Source organism: Aricia agestis, chromosome 14, assembly GCF_905147365.1.
Source record: "Aricia agestis chromosome 14, ilAriAges1.1, whole genome shotgun sequence".
In the NCBI taxonomy this organism is placed as follows: domain Eukaryota; kingdom Metazoa; phylum Arthropoda; class Insecta; order Lepidoptera; family Lycaenidae; genus Aricia; species Aricia agestis.
Window position 1 is genome coordinate 1,130,770 of NC_056419.1, and position 13,787 is coordinate 1,144,556.

The window sequence follows — 13,787 nt, forward strand, 5'->3', positions numbered from 1 at the left end:
GATACACTTATCATGTTTGGAAAGGCGTAGTCACACGTTACATATACCTACCTACCGTAGCACTTTGACAACGTGTGACTGCGGTTTTCCAAACATGAAAATTTATCTCTACATAGTGAATATTGCATACTTCAGTATAGTATTGTATGACATTATTGTCAGTTTACAACGAAGGCATCTTGGTAGAGTCTACTGTGTCCATTTACTTGCATGAAACGTACTGAAGTAAAAACGGCATTCATTTATGCTGATAAAAGTGCAGTAGCAAATACCAAAACCATCATCGGAGCTATATAAGTCCAAATAGTATTATAAAATCGCATTCCAGGATTACTTTGCTGGTTGGGTGGACTTCCACATGGTCCCTGTTCTCGCCGGTGCGGTGCCCTTGTCTCCTGAAGGCTGGATACCAGGAGAGTACAATAGCCCCAAAACCAGATCAGGCACTAGAACCCAGACCGTTATTTTAAAATTAAATTTTAAAAATTGTTGAATGAACTTCAGGCCTATATCAATTCTACCGACCTTTAGTAAAATATTTGAAAAAATTATTTTAAAACAATGACTAGTACATTTTAATTCTAATAATTTATTACATGATAATCAATACGGATTTACTAAGGGTCGATCCACAACGGATGCTGGTATAGGACTTCTTTGCAGTATTTTTGAGGCTTGGGAGGAGTCGCAGGATGCCTTAGGTGTGTTTTGCGATCTCTCCAAAGCCTTCGATTGTGTTGAGCATGCTACATTGATCAGGAAATTGCGCCACTACGGAATTAAAGACTCTGCTCTCAGCCTTTTGACTTCTTACCTTAAAAATAGGACTCAAAGGGTTGAGGTAAATAGTAAAAGGTCCAAAGGAACCAAAATAGAATTATGTGTCCCACAGGGATCTATATTAGGCCCATTTCTTTTTCTCATCTATATAAATGACTTACCTTATCTAGTTAAGGATAATAATAATGAGATAGTGCTTTTTGCTGATGACACTTCACTTATTTTTAAAGTGAAGCGACAACAGTCGAACTACGACGAGGTAAACAGTGCTCTCTCAAAAATAGTACATTGGTTTAATGTTAATAACTTACTTTTAAATTCTAGTAAAACAAAAAGTTTACTTTGCCCAATGTTAGGCAAGTCCAAACCAATGTAGTATTAAATGATGAGAAGATGAATTTGGTAGACAACACTGTATTCTTAGGTACACTTGATAGTAAATTACAGTGGGGTCCTCACATTGTTAATCTTGTAGGTAGGCTCAGTTCTGCAGCATATGCAGTCAAAAAAATTAGGGAAATTTCTGACGAAGATACGGCACGATTAGTATATTTTAGTTATTTTCATAGTAGGATGTCATATGGAATCCTTTTATGGGGAAACGCTGCCGACATTAATACAATATTTGTGCTGCAGAAGCGAGCCATACGTTCTATTTATAAAATGTCTGCTTTAGAATCTCTGAGAGATAAATTTAAAGAAATTGGTATTCTAACTGTTGCTTCTCAATACATTTTGGATAATGTAATATATGTTAGAAAAAATATAAGTAAATTTAAAGTTAAAAGTGACATTCACTCAAGGAATACTAGAAATAAGCACAAGCTAGATATGCCGGTGATCAGACTTAGTAAAGTCAGTAAATCTTTTAAAAGTCAATGTATACGCCTTTACAACAAAATCCCAGAAAACGTTCAAAATCTTTCCATTAATAAATTTAAAAAAGTAGTTAAAGAACGTTTGTGTGCCAAAGCCAATGATTTCATAAACGATGGCACACCTTGGGAGTAGGAAGGCTTCTTGCAAGGCTACTTCTTCATTATTATAGGACTTACAATTATGTATGTGGATATTGTTATATAATATTTAGTTACAAAATTGTAAACTTTATTTTAAAAGATTATTTTTTTTCTCACTTTTTTTGGTAAAAAAGTGGGCCCCGTGCGAGTTTCTTACGCCGGTTCTTCTCGCTGGGTTAGTTCCCGAACCGGTGGTAGGCATCATGTAGGACTTTCTGAAAACATTTATTTTAAATTTATTCAGAAATAAAACAATTTTGATTTGATTTGATTTTGATTTTGTTGACGTTTTATTTATCTTTACTAGACCATAGGGACAAAACGCCACAAGTAGTAGTAGTTTGTACTCACTCAGACCATACAATTGTTGTCACCATCGTAGCTTGTAAAGCTGTTTATTCGAAGTGTCATCAATCTACTAATATCAATTCTGATAACATTATTAATTAATAGAGAACAAAATACTAGTTTTCATTCAATTGTATTGATGTTTTGATTGTTTTATCAATATTGTTAATTATGTCACAGATTGATAATAATCGCTAATGCTGAGGCTGAAATCCTTCAGTTTTTAGTCAGCTTAGGCACCTGTCTCCCATACAAATCCAAACGATAATATTATTGTTATGTAATTTATGTATTCAATATTTTTAATCATGTATCTATTTTAATTATGTATCTGTCATAATATAATATTGTGTGGTGAGAAATAAATATTTTTTTACTATTCTTATTATTAGTTTGGGGCTAGGAAAATAGCTACGAACAACTAGGTGGGCGAAATGTCCGGGGAGACGGTTTTCGAAAAATATGTTTACACATCTGCAAGACCACAAAATTCAGATTTAGAAAAGTCTGGAAATGTGCAAACTCATGAAAAGCTGGATTTGGATAAAATACTCGTTGAAGAGGTGGGGCAATTTGGAAAGTATCAGATAATAGCGGTCGTCCTGGCTGCACTGCCTGTAATATTTTCAGCGTTCGCTTCCGGGGAATACATTTTCACAACAGCAAGAATCTCAACCAGGTAAGTTGATACAAGTCATCGCCAATGTGATAAGAGTTGCTACCAGATGTAGTAGCTCCTTACTCATTAGTCATCTCATTAGATCGTATCTTTGATAATATTTTTTTTAAATTTGACGGCCTCTGTGGCGTAGTGGTGAGCGCGTTGGTAGCTCAAGCCGGGGGTTACGGGTTCGAATCCCGACGACGGAACAAAAAGTTTTCAATGTTCCCGGGTCTGGATGTGTATTAAATATGTGTATGATATAATAAAAATCTTAAATAATTTATAATATGTATAGTATAAAAGTATTAAATATATTTCCGTTGTCTGGTACCTGTAACACAAGTCCTTTAGGTACTTAGCACGGGGCCAGACTGACGTGGTGTGTAACGTCCAAAGAAAAAAAATTAATAATGAATTTGTGTTGATTAAATATTCTGAATATAATCCGCAAAGATTAATTATCGTATCTTTCGTTTTCTGTTCAAGTTATTTATCCCATAATATTAATAATATGTTTTGTCAAAATCATTAGTTGGGGTCTCCAAGGATCAGGAAGCTTAAATTTGGGTTATGTTTCCATAGTGAATAAAAGTAAAAGTAAAGGAGCAGCAAATTCTGCGTAAGAATTGATTAAATAGCTTATTATTTTTTCAGTATACTTGTTTTTCTTTCGTATCAGTGTTTTACACCAGAATAGTAATAATTTCACTGATTTTCAGGTGCCTGATACCTGAATGTGATCTAGATATGCCGGAATATCTACCCTCGTGGGTCCCAAATATCATCCCATATGACGAAAACAGTAATAGCATCGACAACTGCCGGCGATACGCAACTGCCACCATCACCAATAGCTCCAATGTGTGTCCAGCTTTTTGGTTCAATATCGAACTCAAAGTAAGCTGCGAGGAATACGTTTACGAAAATGACTTCAGCGTTGTCTACGATGTAAGTATAGTGTCTCGCAGAAACTAATCACACTGTAAGAAATAGTACTCTTTCTATTTTTTATCTTTAATTGTTTTTGTATATAAAAGATAAGTTAAGTTCTTCTTTTCTCAGGTTATAATAAATGAATACTGATTATTCCTTTTTTATGTAAAAAAATATACGTAACAACAAACTTTATTTAATTTCACCTGTTATATTTACTTCTCAAAATAATTTATCTTACTATATTTTCAGTTCGACATGGCTTGCGATGAATAGCGTCGATCCCTTATCGGATCCGTAAGGACTGTTGGTACACTCATTGTCCTGCCCATCACTGGATACATATCAGATCGCTGGGGCCGTCGAGTGGCCCTCACACTCAATGCTTTTAACACTGGCTGGATAGGTCTCGTCCGATCATTCGTCAACTCCTACGAATGGTTCCTTACATTGGAGGTTCTTGAATCTACAGTCGGAGCTGGGGCTTATTCATCCTGCTATATTTTAGGTAAAATAATTACTTTTTTATTTACAATAATTTAAAATCTATGTTTAACAAAACGAGGAAATTAAAAGCATCTGTGTTTTTAATTTTTGTGGGCCAATTAAGTTAAGTAATTCACATGCTTTTGTAGTACGATGCTTGCCGACATCATTTTAAGCATTTGATATATCTAATTCACTTTACTTTTCAGTGACTTAGCTGGTCGGGCCCAAATATCGTGTAGTGGTCGGTGAAACCATGTCAGCGCTATTCGCAGTAGGTCAAGTGATCCTTGGCCTAATAGCGTGGGCAGTGCCGCAGTGGAGGTCTCTCACCCAGGCTGCGTACGCTCCTCAACTACTTTTAGTCTCATATTTCTGGATATTATCAGAATCGGTCAGATGGCTTATGAGCAAGGGACGTTACGAAGAATCGGAGGAAATCCTTAAAAAGGTAGCAAAGAGGAACAACAAATTCTATCAGAAAAATCTATAAAAGCATTGAGAGCTACAGCCGAAGCTGAGAAGACGAGAGAAAATCCGAAGGAAATGTGGCTACCCTTACAAGTAGTCCGGTCGCGAGTAATATTATTTAGATGCATAGTATCGCCGATATGGTGGATCACAAACACCCTAATTTACTTTGGCATGTCAATCAATGCGGTGAATCTATCTGGAAATATATATGTAAACTATATATCCGTGGCGGCTGTCGGAATACCTGGCTACTGGACTGCTATCCTGCTGTTGGATCGTATCGGCAGAAAACCAGTTCTCATCATCGGCTACTGGATGTGCGCTGTTTGCCAGTTTGCTTTCGCTTTTATGCCCGAAGGTAACACAGGTTCACAACTGATGGTCTCAGATAAAGATTACTTTTATTAAATGAGAAACATTAAAATATAACCTCAATACGGATTTTGACAAACTCTTAATTAGATTACTAAATTTAATCACTAATTAAATCACTCCATATCGGTATGTTACAAGATTACCAGCTAGCATCAAACTACCTTAGCTAGAATTCCACATCGATTATCAAAATATTCCAGACGATTCCTCATGTTTCAGGTAACGAAGGCATCTCTCTTACCTTCTACCTGATTGGCAAGTATTGTATTGCGATGGTGATTACCTCAGTATACATGTACACCACCGAGCTATTTCCTACTAAATACCGGCACAGCCTCTTTGCTTTCACATCCATGGTGGGACGCCTCGGCTCCATCACTGCACCATTAACGCCTGCTCTTGTGAGTTCTCATCCTCTTCATTTCTCACCTTCACATCTATGAATCGACTCATTATAGGATTTACAAATCGTGCAATCGAGGCACCATTTTTTAAAAAATATCGAAATTTGTATGAAATCCTGTGTCTCGTAATAGCAATTATCATCTCTGTGTTTCAGGCTTCGGAGGTGTGGGAGCAGCTCCCATCCAACCATGTTCGGTGGCTTCGCGCTGGTCTCCGGTCTGCTGATATTCACCACTCCCGAGACTCTGGGGACGAACTTACCTGACACCATGGAGGAGGCCGAATACATCTCCAAGAAAAACTAGTTGACTAAGAATTATAATTTTCTTTTTTTTAAAGAAAATTTAAGTCTTTGAACTAATTTTTTATTGATGCGGAATTTTATAATATATAGTTTTATTTTCTGATACCTTGCTTTTCCTGTCGTTATTATTTAATGAAAATCTTGAAATTCTAAATTCTATCGATAGTCGTAAATCTTAGTTAGGCTAGTTACATTTCATACTATTTGGTATTTTCATGTCAACTTCATTTTAACTGTGTGTTTACGTTTTATTTAGTAACGTAGCGTGGTGTAGTGCCCAAAGTTCTTGAATAAATGTTTATTATTATTATCGAAATCATAATATCTCTGGAATCCACCGGTTTTTTTAGTTTTTACGACATTGTAATCAAATTGCCGCAATAAATGACCGATAGTCCTATAAAAAGGATAACTGTTTATCTCTAAACTGATAATTTTCACGTGGTCTGCGTCTGACTTTATGGCTCATTCAATTTTTCATTGATGCGATCCCAAAAAAATCTAATCTAGGTTAATACAAAAGCGATTTCTTAATTGTCATGAGATACGATGTGTATGAAAACAAAAACTTTCAAATACAATTAGATAAACAGCGATAGGCTCTATCAATCAATTTCGAGCAGGTCCCTAAAATTTTTGATTGATGATGTTAAATTATTATTAATAGAAGATTTTGATTATAATATCATACTTTTTGACATTTTTTAGTAATGGAGTTAGTTGGCCCGCAGTACCGAGTAGCTGTCGGTGCAACCATGAACACATTCTTCTCCGTGGGTCAAATAATGTTGGGCTTGATAGCATGGGCCATACCAAATTGGCAGATGCTCACCCTCACTCTTTACATCCCGCAATTCATAACCATATCCTACTTCTGGTTAATATCAGAATCGGTCCGATGGTACATGAGCAAGGGAAGATTTGAGGAGGCAGAACAAGTTTTGAAAGAAGTAGCTCGCGTTAATGGAAAACAATTATCTGAAAAATCTTTAGTAGCTCTGAGAGAATCGGACGAGGAAGATAAGAAGCAGAGAGCGATTGATAATGCTCAACAGAAAAATGAACCATGGCTCATCGTTCTCGTGTTCAGGAATAAGCAGATTCTAATAAGAGCTTTGATTTCCCCGATATGGTGGATCACCAACACTTTTATCTACTACGGAATGTCTATAAACTCTGTCAATTTGTCCGGAAATCGCTATGTTAACTATATCTCCGTCTCTGCGGTTGAAATTCCTGGGTACTGGACAGCCGTTTTCCTTATGGATAGGATTGGAAGAAAGCCTGTACTGATTGCAGCCTTTTGGATTTGTAGCGCTTGCCAAATTGCGTATTTGCTTATACCAACAGGTACTTAAGTAATTATAGTGCTCATTATCTTACTTTAAGGAAAAATAGTAATATTATGATCGTCTACTATAGTTTATAATCAGAACAAAGATGGTACCTATTTAATTAAGAATTATAGGTGAAGGCTAAGCCTAATCAGCTGGATTATAATTCACTTCTACCGATAACAATTCTGACTCCTTATTGAGTCGTACTTATAGATGACACATAATTTTTGTTTTATCGTAGACAGCCTTGAAGTAATACTTTGACTGTAATTTTACTTCTATACTATTTTATTACTGTAAAATTTTATCTTTTATGTATTTATATACCTTTGAAACTGACTCTAGAGCCTAAACGGCCGGATTTAAACTTTTGAAAGATTTATCTTAGTCGTAAGAAAGACGCTTTGAGTTCGTCGGCTTCAGGTTTTTTTTCTACCTCTAGAAATGTTAAGTCTTTTGATATAAGCATTTATGTGTTTCGTTTATTTTTAGATCAGTATGGAGCAATTTTAACCGTGTACTTGATTGGCAAGTACTCTATAGCGATGGTCATGACTTCAGTTTATGTGTATACAGCAGAATTATACCCGACTAAATATCGACATAGCCTGTTTGCTTTTTCATCTATGATGGGAAGAATTGGTGCCGGAGTTGCACCTCTTACGCCTGCATTTGTAAGCACTCTATTATTTTTAAACAATTAAATTTAAATTATAACCTAACATTTTACAAACAATTTATACAATCTCCTATACTCTATAGTAATCTTTTATTTCAAACACGCATATTTTTTTCAGGGTGATAAACTGCCATTTATACTATTCGCCTCGTTCGCTCTACTATCAGGAATCCTAGTCTTTATCACACCAGAGACTCTTGGCACCAAACTCCCAGATTCAATGGAAGATGCGTCGAATATAGGACAAAAGTTGGTCAAAACGTGATAAAAGAACATTATTTTAATTTAAATAATTTGATAATAGCAATAGGTACCTATTTATTATGCTACAATAAATGAATTTGAAATTTTAGTAGTTTTAACTCACAGACAATTCTTATCACCGTTGTAGTTTGCATAGCGAATCGTCAATGTATAAGCAAACATTAGTAAATTTTTGTCATCAGGGTTAGGTGTGCCAATATTATGCTTCTAAAACTTGTTGAAAATATTCTTACAAATGAAACTGAAGATGTCTTGAAATCAAACTAAGCAAAATGACTGAGCAAGTAAGTTTGAAATAGTAAGATTTTAATATGTAAATATTATTTTATTGTACAACTTCATGTGCGAGAGAAGAGAGAAAATAACTCAACAGGTAAAAAGTTGGTAAACGAGTTACGAGGCTTAATAATCATAAGAAGCAAAATTACTAAGCAATCATTTAGTGAAAAGTATAATATAGTCATAATTATTATAAACACGAAGAGAAAATATGGAAAAAAATAAAAAAAATGTGTAAATGACAATTATATCAGACGCTTTATATTTTTTTGTATTCGAGATTTTATACTGTAAACGCCTCGACTGAAATACAAAATGAAAGATAGTAATATTATTACTAAGAAATAGTCGAAAAAGTGACTGAATTTTTCTGCTAAATTTTGACATGCCCGATGATGAACAAAGACCAATAATAATCTGGTCATGAATAATATAAAATTATTTATAATAGACATCGCTTCACTGCGTTTGTTATTCCATATGTAATGTAATAGGACATTATATACATTTTAATTTGAATTTGAAAAAAAAATGTCTTCATATAATTTTTAAAGACATACCTACGTTGAAGATGTTTTGAGTATTAATTGTCTATTTAGGTATGAACACAGTAATGTTGTAGCATAAGTACTTGATAAATATTGCTCTTGTTATATTTTAACTGTAGTGGGCTAAATTGCAAAATATTAATGGTGACCACAATCATGTAACATAATATTTTTCCTCATTATTTTTAAGTATGAAAAAAGGAATAACTTTTTACTGCAACTGTAGCAGCAATGAAATCCAAAACTTTATTTTATTGTGATGCGGCCGTCTTTAATAAAAATGTTGCATAGATCAAACCTATTTACTCGTCTGTCCAGTTGAACGGATTTATTTTATTCCTTTAGTATTATTTTTTTTTATTATTATTTACAACTACTCCGATAAAATAAAAACAGCAGCAAATAATTTGCTCAAACAGTAACACAATTGTAAGTGATTTTATGATTTTAAATATGTGAACAAGGTTTGTGTGATATAAAAGAAAATGAAAATTGTCAATATTAAACTTCAACTACCGGGCAAGCACTTAAATACAAACATCTATATAGATGGAGGGTACGGAGAAGAAAGAACCATTCAACTTGGACGGCATCCTGAATGAAATTGGAAGTTTTGGCAGATACCAAATAATACTTATCACCCTGCTGTGCTTGCGAGATTCCTTTCTCTACATGTGCAGTCTTAACTTCGTCTTTGCAGCCGCTGATGTGTCTTTTAGGTAAATACGGACAATTCCTATTACAGTTAATATCTTCATTATCATCATTACTATCAGCCTAAAGCCTTTCAATGCCGAATGTAGGTCATTGATTCTTTGATCTCTTATTTATTTCTGTTATTGTGATAGTCCGTTCATTTTTTTATTACTTATTATGTTCGTCTTTGTTTTCAGATGTAATGATAATATTATATCGACGAGCAGTAATGGTACTTTATCAAGCGATTCTGTCTGCCCTTGCCAGGATATCGTGTACGATAGTTATGATAGCATTGTAGCGGAGGTTTGTGCCTAATAAAGATAAAACTTATTAATGCAGACTGTGTCTAATAATATTATCAATATTTGCTCAAAACTTATTTCACCTAGTATTAGACCTTATCACAGTATGTTATTGCAAGCCTACTTTTATCTCTGAAAGATGTGTGGTTTTAGTGAAATTTTATTACCTATCATAATATTAAAAACATTCGTATTTTGACTATCGTAAGCAAAACGTTATCTTTCTTCTCAGTTCAATCTAGGATGTGATCCATGGAAACAAACGTTGATTGGAACCGTCCATAACGCTGGACTAATGCTATCAATAATAGTTACTGGATATTTATCTGACAGGTAACGTAATTTCTCATTTTCAGACAAAAAAATGTAGTTTTCAGATTTTTCAAAACACAAAGTCTAGCTTTTTTATATTGATTGATTGATTGATTGATGTAACATTAAGTTTATATTTATAATTTCCGTTACTTATTGGCATGATTACTAGATAATTCTTATCTTATCATTATATTTTATTTTTAACTAAATGATGTTTATTTTCCTCAGATACGGGAGGAAGAACATGGTTATATTCAGTACTTTGACCGTAGCCATCCCTGGCCTACTCAAGACTTTCGTCTACAACTACTGGCTGCTTCTATTTTTTGAGTTACTTGAATCTGCTCTGGGTTATAGCAACTCGTCTATAGTATTGTGTATGATTCTTTAATTACAAAACTTGTAATAAGTAACTTTTTGGCATTTTCGTCGAGTGAAACCATGATACAGTCTGCATCGGCCGACCAGATAAAAGCTATGAACTCGCGGACAATTGACATGAAATAATATTTGCGTTGTTTGTTGTGTTACTGAAGGTCCAAAAGGGGTTAAGAATTTAAAGACGAAGAACACAAATGTACTATGTTTTTTTATGAAATAAGAGGGCAAACGAGCAAACGCGTCACCTGATGGAAAGCAACTTCCGTCGCCCATGGGCACAAGCAACATCAGAAGAGCTGCAGGTGCGTTGCCGGCCTTTTAAGAGGGAATGGGATTACAGGGTACGGGAGGTAAGGAAGGGAAAGGTAGGGCAAAATATGTTGTTACCGGTAGCTGTTACTAAGAACCTTTTTCTCTTCTTAGTGCCGGTTCATTTATTTCAATTCAAATAATAATATATCTTATTTCAGCATTAGAAACAGTGAGCGAGAAAAAGCGAGTAAAGTTTCTGTGCGTGACTGACATCGTGAGTACCTTGGGCGGATCGCTTTTCGGTGTCATTTCGTGGAAAGTTCCCTATTGGAGACACATGCTGATGATAATTTATGCGCCTCTCTTGGCTGTGGTAATCTTTATTACTTCTTAAATTAAATGGTCTACATATTTTTCTACTTCAAACTATTATGTATTCTGTGGAACGATATTATGTATATTTAATCCGAAATCAAATTAACTCAGACTACTAAAACTAAATTATGTTTCAGGTATTTTACCAATACATTATGGATGAAGGGGTTAGATGGCTGTTATCACAAAATAGAAATGAAGAGGCAGTTGATATATTGAAGAAAGTAGCAACAATTAATAATGTAACCCTGTCTAATGCAAGCGTTGAATCGCTGCATACAATAGCTAAGGAATCTATAGATCAATCAAATTACAAGGTAGGCTTTAGCGATAACTTTGATAGTCGTAAGCGTAGCGAATATCTTTCGCTACGTCTTAGTGCAAACACTTTTAAGAGATTTGACTAGAACTTAGTTTGAAACTTAGCTAAAATAAATTTGATACGAAAACACAAGATCAATTGATTCTTCAAATAGGTTTCGAATATTATAGTATACTAAATCTTGCATAAAATCAGTATCAGTAGTGAAAAGTGCAAAAGAATGTACGGTTCTAATACTAAAGCAAGAAATTGTTATCGTCAATAGTATAATTTCATGTTTAAGGTACAATCATCTGTAGAAAAAACACCAATAATATCAGCACTAAAATCAAAGAAGATACTTCTACGTATATGCCTCATAGCAGCTTGTCTGTTCTGTTGCATGTTCGTTAACATGGGCACGTCTATATACGCCGTCAATATCAACGGCAACAAGTACGTCAACTTCACAGCAGTGATGCTCGCGTCTATACCGACGAGAATCGTTACTGCATTCACTCTGGACAAGTTTGGGAGGAGAGCACCTATTTGTGTGGCATATGGTCTCTCTGTTGTGACGTTTGTTGCGTCTGTGTTTGTGTCGAAATGTACGTTGTCTTTGCTTTTTGTTATGTTTTCATGTAATTTACATTTTATACTTCTAGATAGGTACTTAATTTTCATTTTTAAAGAGTAGAGATTGAATTATTATACTTTTATAATAATAATAATAATTGGCTTTGAAATCAGTGAACCTAATTATTAAATTTTAATGAACATATTGTGGTAGGTCACCAAAACGAATAATTAAATATTACAAAAGAACATTTTGAAAGAACTTTCAATAAATTATTGATTTACTTTGTAGCGATATATTTTAGCGCAGCCAAGAAATCGTTTCCGTTAACTTCACGAGTAACTTTAGATGACCATAATTAGAAAATTTACAAATGATTTACAATTTTCAGCCATCTGGTGGGCGTCCCTCGTCCTTTATTTACTAGGCAAGATGTGCAGTAGCTACGGGATATTCGCAGTGTGCGTGGTCGCCATGGAGATATTCCCGACCACTTCACGCAACAGCCTCACCAACATCGCCATGTCATTTGGTCGACTTGGCTCAGTATTGTCGCCCCAGGCTCCACTATTGGTAAAATTTTTACTTTGGTATATAATTGCATTCTTATTTTACCTGACTAAGATGATTATTTTGGATTTTTTTATAATGTGTAGATTCGCTCTACCTAGGACCCAAATTACTTATATTATCAGGTTAATAAACTTGAGGTTATAACGAATAAAACGTCAATTTTAAACGTTAGAAATTTTTCCTGGTATTCATGGGTCACTTTAGATTAGCTGGTTAAAGTTTAAAGTCTGGATGATATTTATTTTCAGGAGAAATACATGCCTGGACTTCCATGTGTCGTGTTTGGATTAGCAGCCGTCGGACCAGTAGTCCTGGCATTCTCTTTACCGGAAACCACCCATCAGCAACTACCGCAACAAATTAAAGACGCTGAAAATATTGACAAGAATAATGTAAAACAATCTGTATCGGCTTAGGAATTTTTAATATTGACATCGTCAAATTTTCTAAAACAAAGGCTCTTGATTATATTATGAGTAATTAAGTAATTGTTCATTGTTTATCAAATATAATTTCTCTTCTTCCATTCATTCTAAATCGAGTAAGAGACCTAATCAAGATATTAACGATTGGTGACATTGGCCCATAAAATGCTCTTACAAAGATCTAACTGCCGATTTGTTTCAGTATATGTACTCAAACGGAGAATCTCTTATGTGTTAAGGTGTTAAGTTAAGCTCGACATGTCCTAATAGATTTTTAAGGAAGCTTACGTTATTTACCTTGTTAATGTAATCTACGAAATATAAATGGTTATCTATTCAATAAAACCAGATGTATATCACTTATTTTTATAATAATGTTTGGTTGCGCACTTAATTTTGTTATAATTTAATATATTATATTTCCTTAATTTCCTTAATAATTAAATAGTAAGTTCTCAAATTACACTTTGGATTTGTGTTGTGTTTGATTTCCACTGTTGGGATGTAGCTCAGTTTGGGAGTTTCTGTTCATCAACCGTTGGATGAACCTTTAACATAATATGGCAATTTACCACTGTCGGAAGAATAAGAAGAATACATATCTTTGACACTTGACAGATGAAAAGTGTTTGCTGGCGCTTTTTGCTGCGGATCGGCTTTGATGGCATTCGAGAAAATTTTGTTCTGATAAT

The 13,787-nt window shown here is 34.4% G+C and overlaps 2 protein-coding genes and 1 pseudogene across 2 annotated transcripts; all 3 read left to right on the forward strand.

Moving 5' to 3' along the window:
- Positions 1 to 2,567: 2,567 nt before the first annotated feature.
- On the forward strand, positions 2,568 to 5,793 carry LOC121733989 (annotated as a pseudogene).
- A 699-nt stretch (positions 5,794 to 6,492) lies between these two features.
- LOC121733909 (organic cation transporter protein-like) lies at positions 6,493 to 8,117 on the forward strand (the record flags this gene model as incomplete). Its single annotated transcript, XM_042124310.1, has 3 exons — positions 6,493 to 7,138; positions 7,618 to 7,799; positions 7,923 to 8,117. Coding segments are annotated over 3 exons (975 nt in total), but the record flags the coding sequence as incomplete, so codon positions are not given.
- Positions 8,118 to 8,201: 84 nt separating this feature from the next.
- Positions 8,202 to 13,458, forward strand: LOC121733981 (solute carrier family 22 member 1-like). Its single transcript, XM_042124395.1, has 10 exons — positions 8,202 to 8,352; positions 9,445 to 9,614; positions 9,789 to 9,897; positions 10,129 to 10,229; positions 10,440 to 10,588; positions 11,063 to 11,217; positions 11,357 to 11,536; positions 11,825 to 12,128; positions 12,489 to 12,670; positions 12,919 to 13,458. Exons 1-10 carry the CDS (start codon positions 8,341 to 8,343, stop codon positions 13,084 to 13,086), a joined length of 1,530 nt encoding a protein of 509 aa, XP_041980329.1. The 5' UTR covers positions 8,202 to 8,340; the 3' UTR covers positions 13,087 to 13,458.
- The last annotated feature ends 329 nt before the right edge of the window (positions 13,459 to 13,787 follow it).

What these genes read in the sequence shown, in the direction of transcription:
- LOC121733981 (XM_042124395.1), top strand. An exon ending in CAACTCGTCTATAGTATTGT is followed by an intron (nt 10,589 to 11,062) that starts GTATGATTCTTT and finishes ATCTTATTTCAG; the next exon opens with CATTAGAAACAGTGAGCGAG. An exon ending in TAGATCAATCAAATTACAAG is followed by an intron (nt 11,537 to 11,824) that starts GTAGGCTTTAGC and finishes TTCATGTTTAAG; the next exon opens with GTACAATCATCTGTAGAAAA.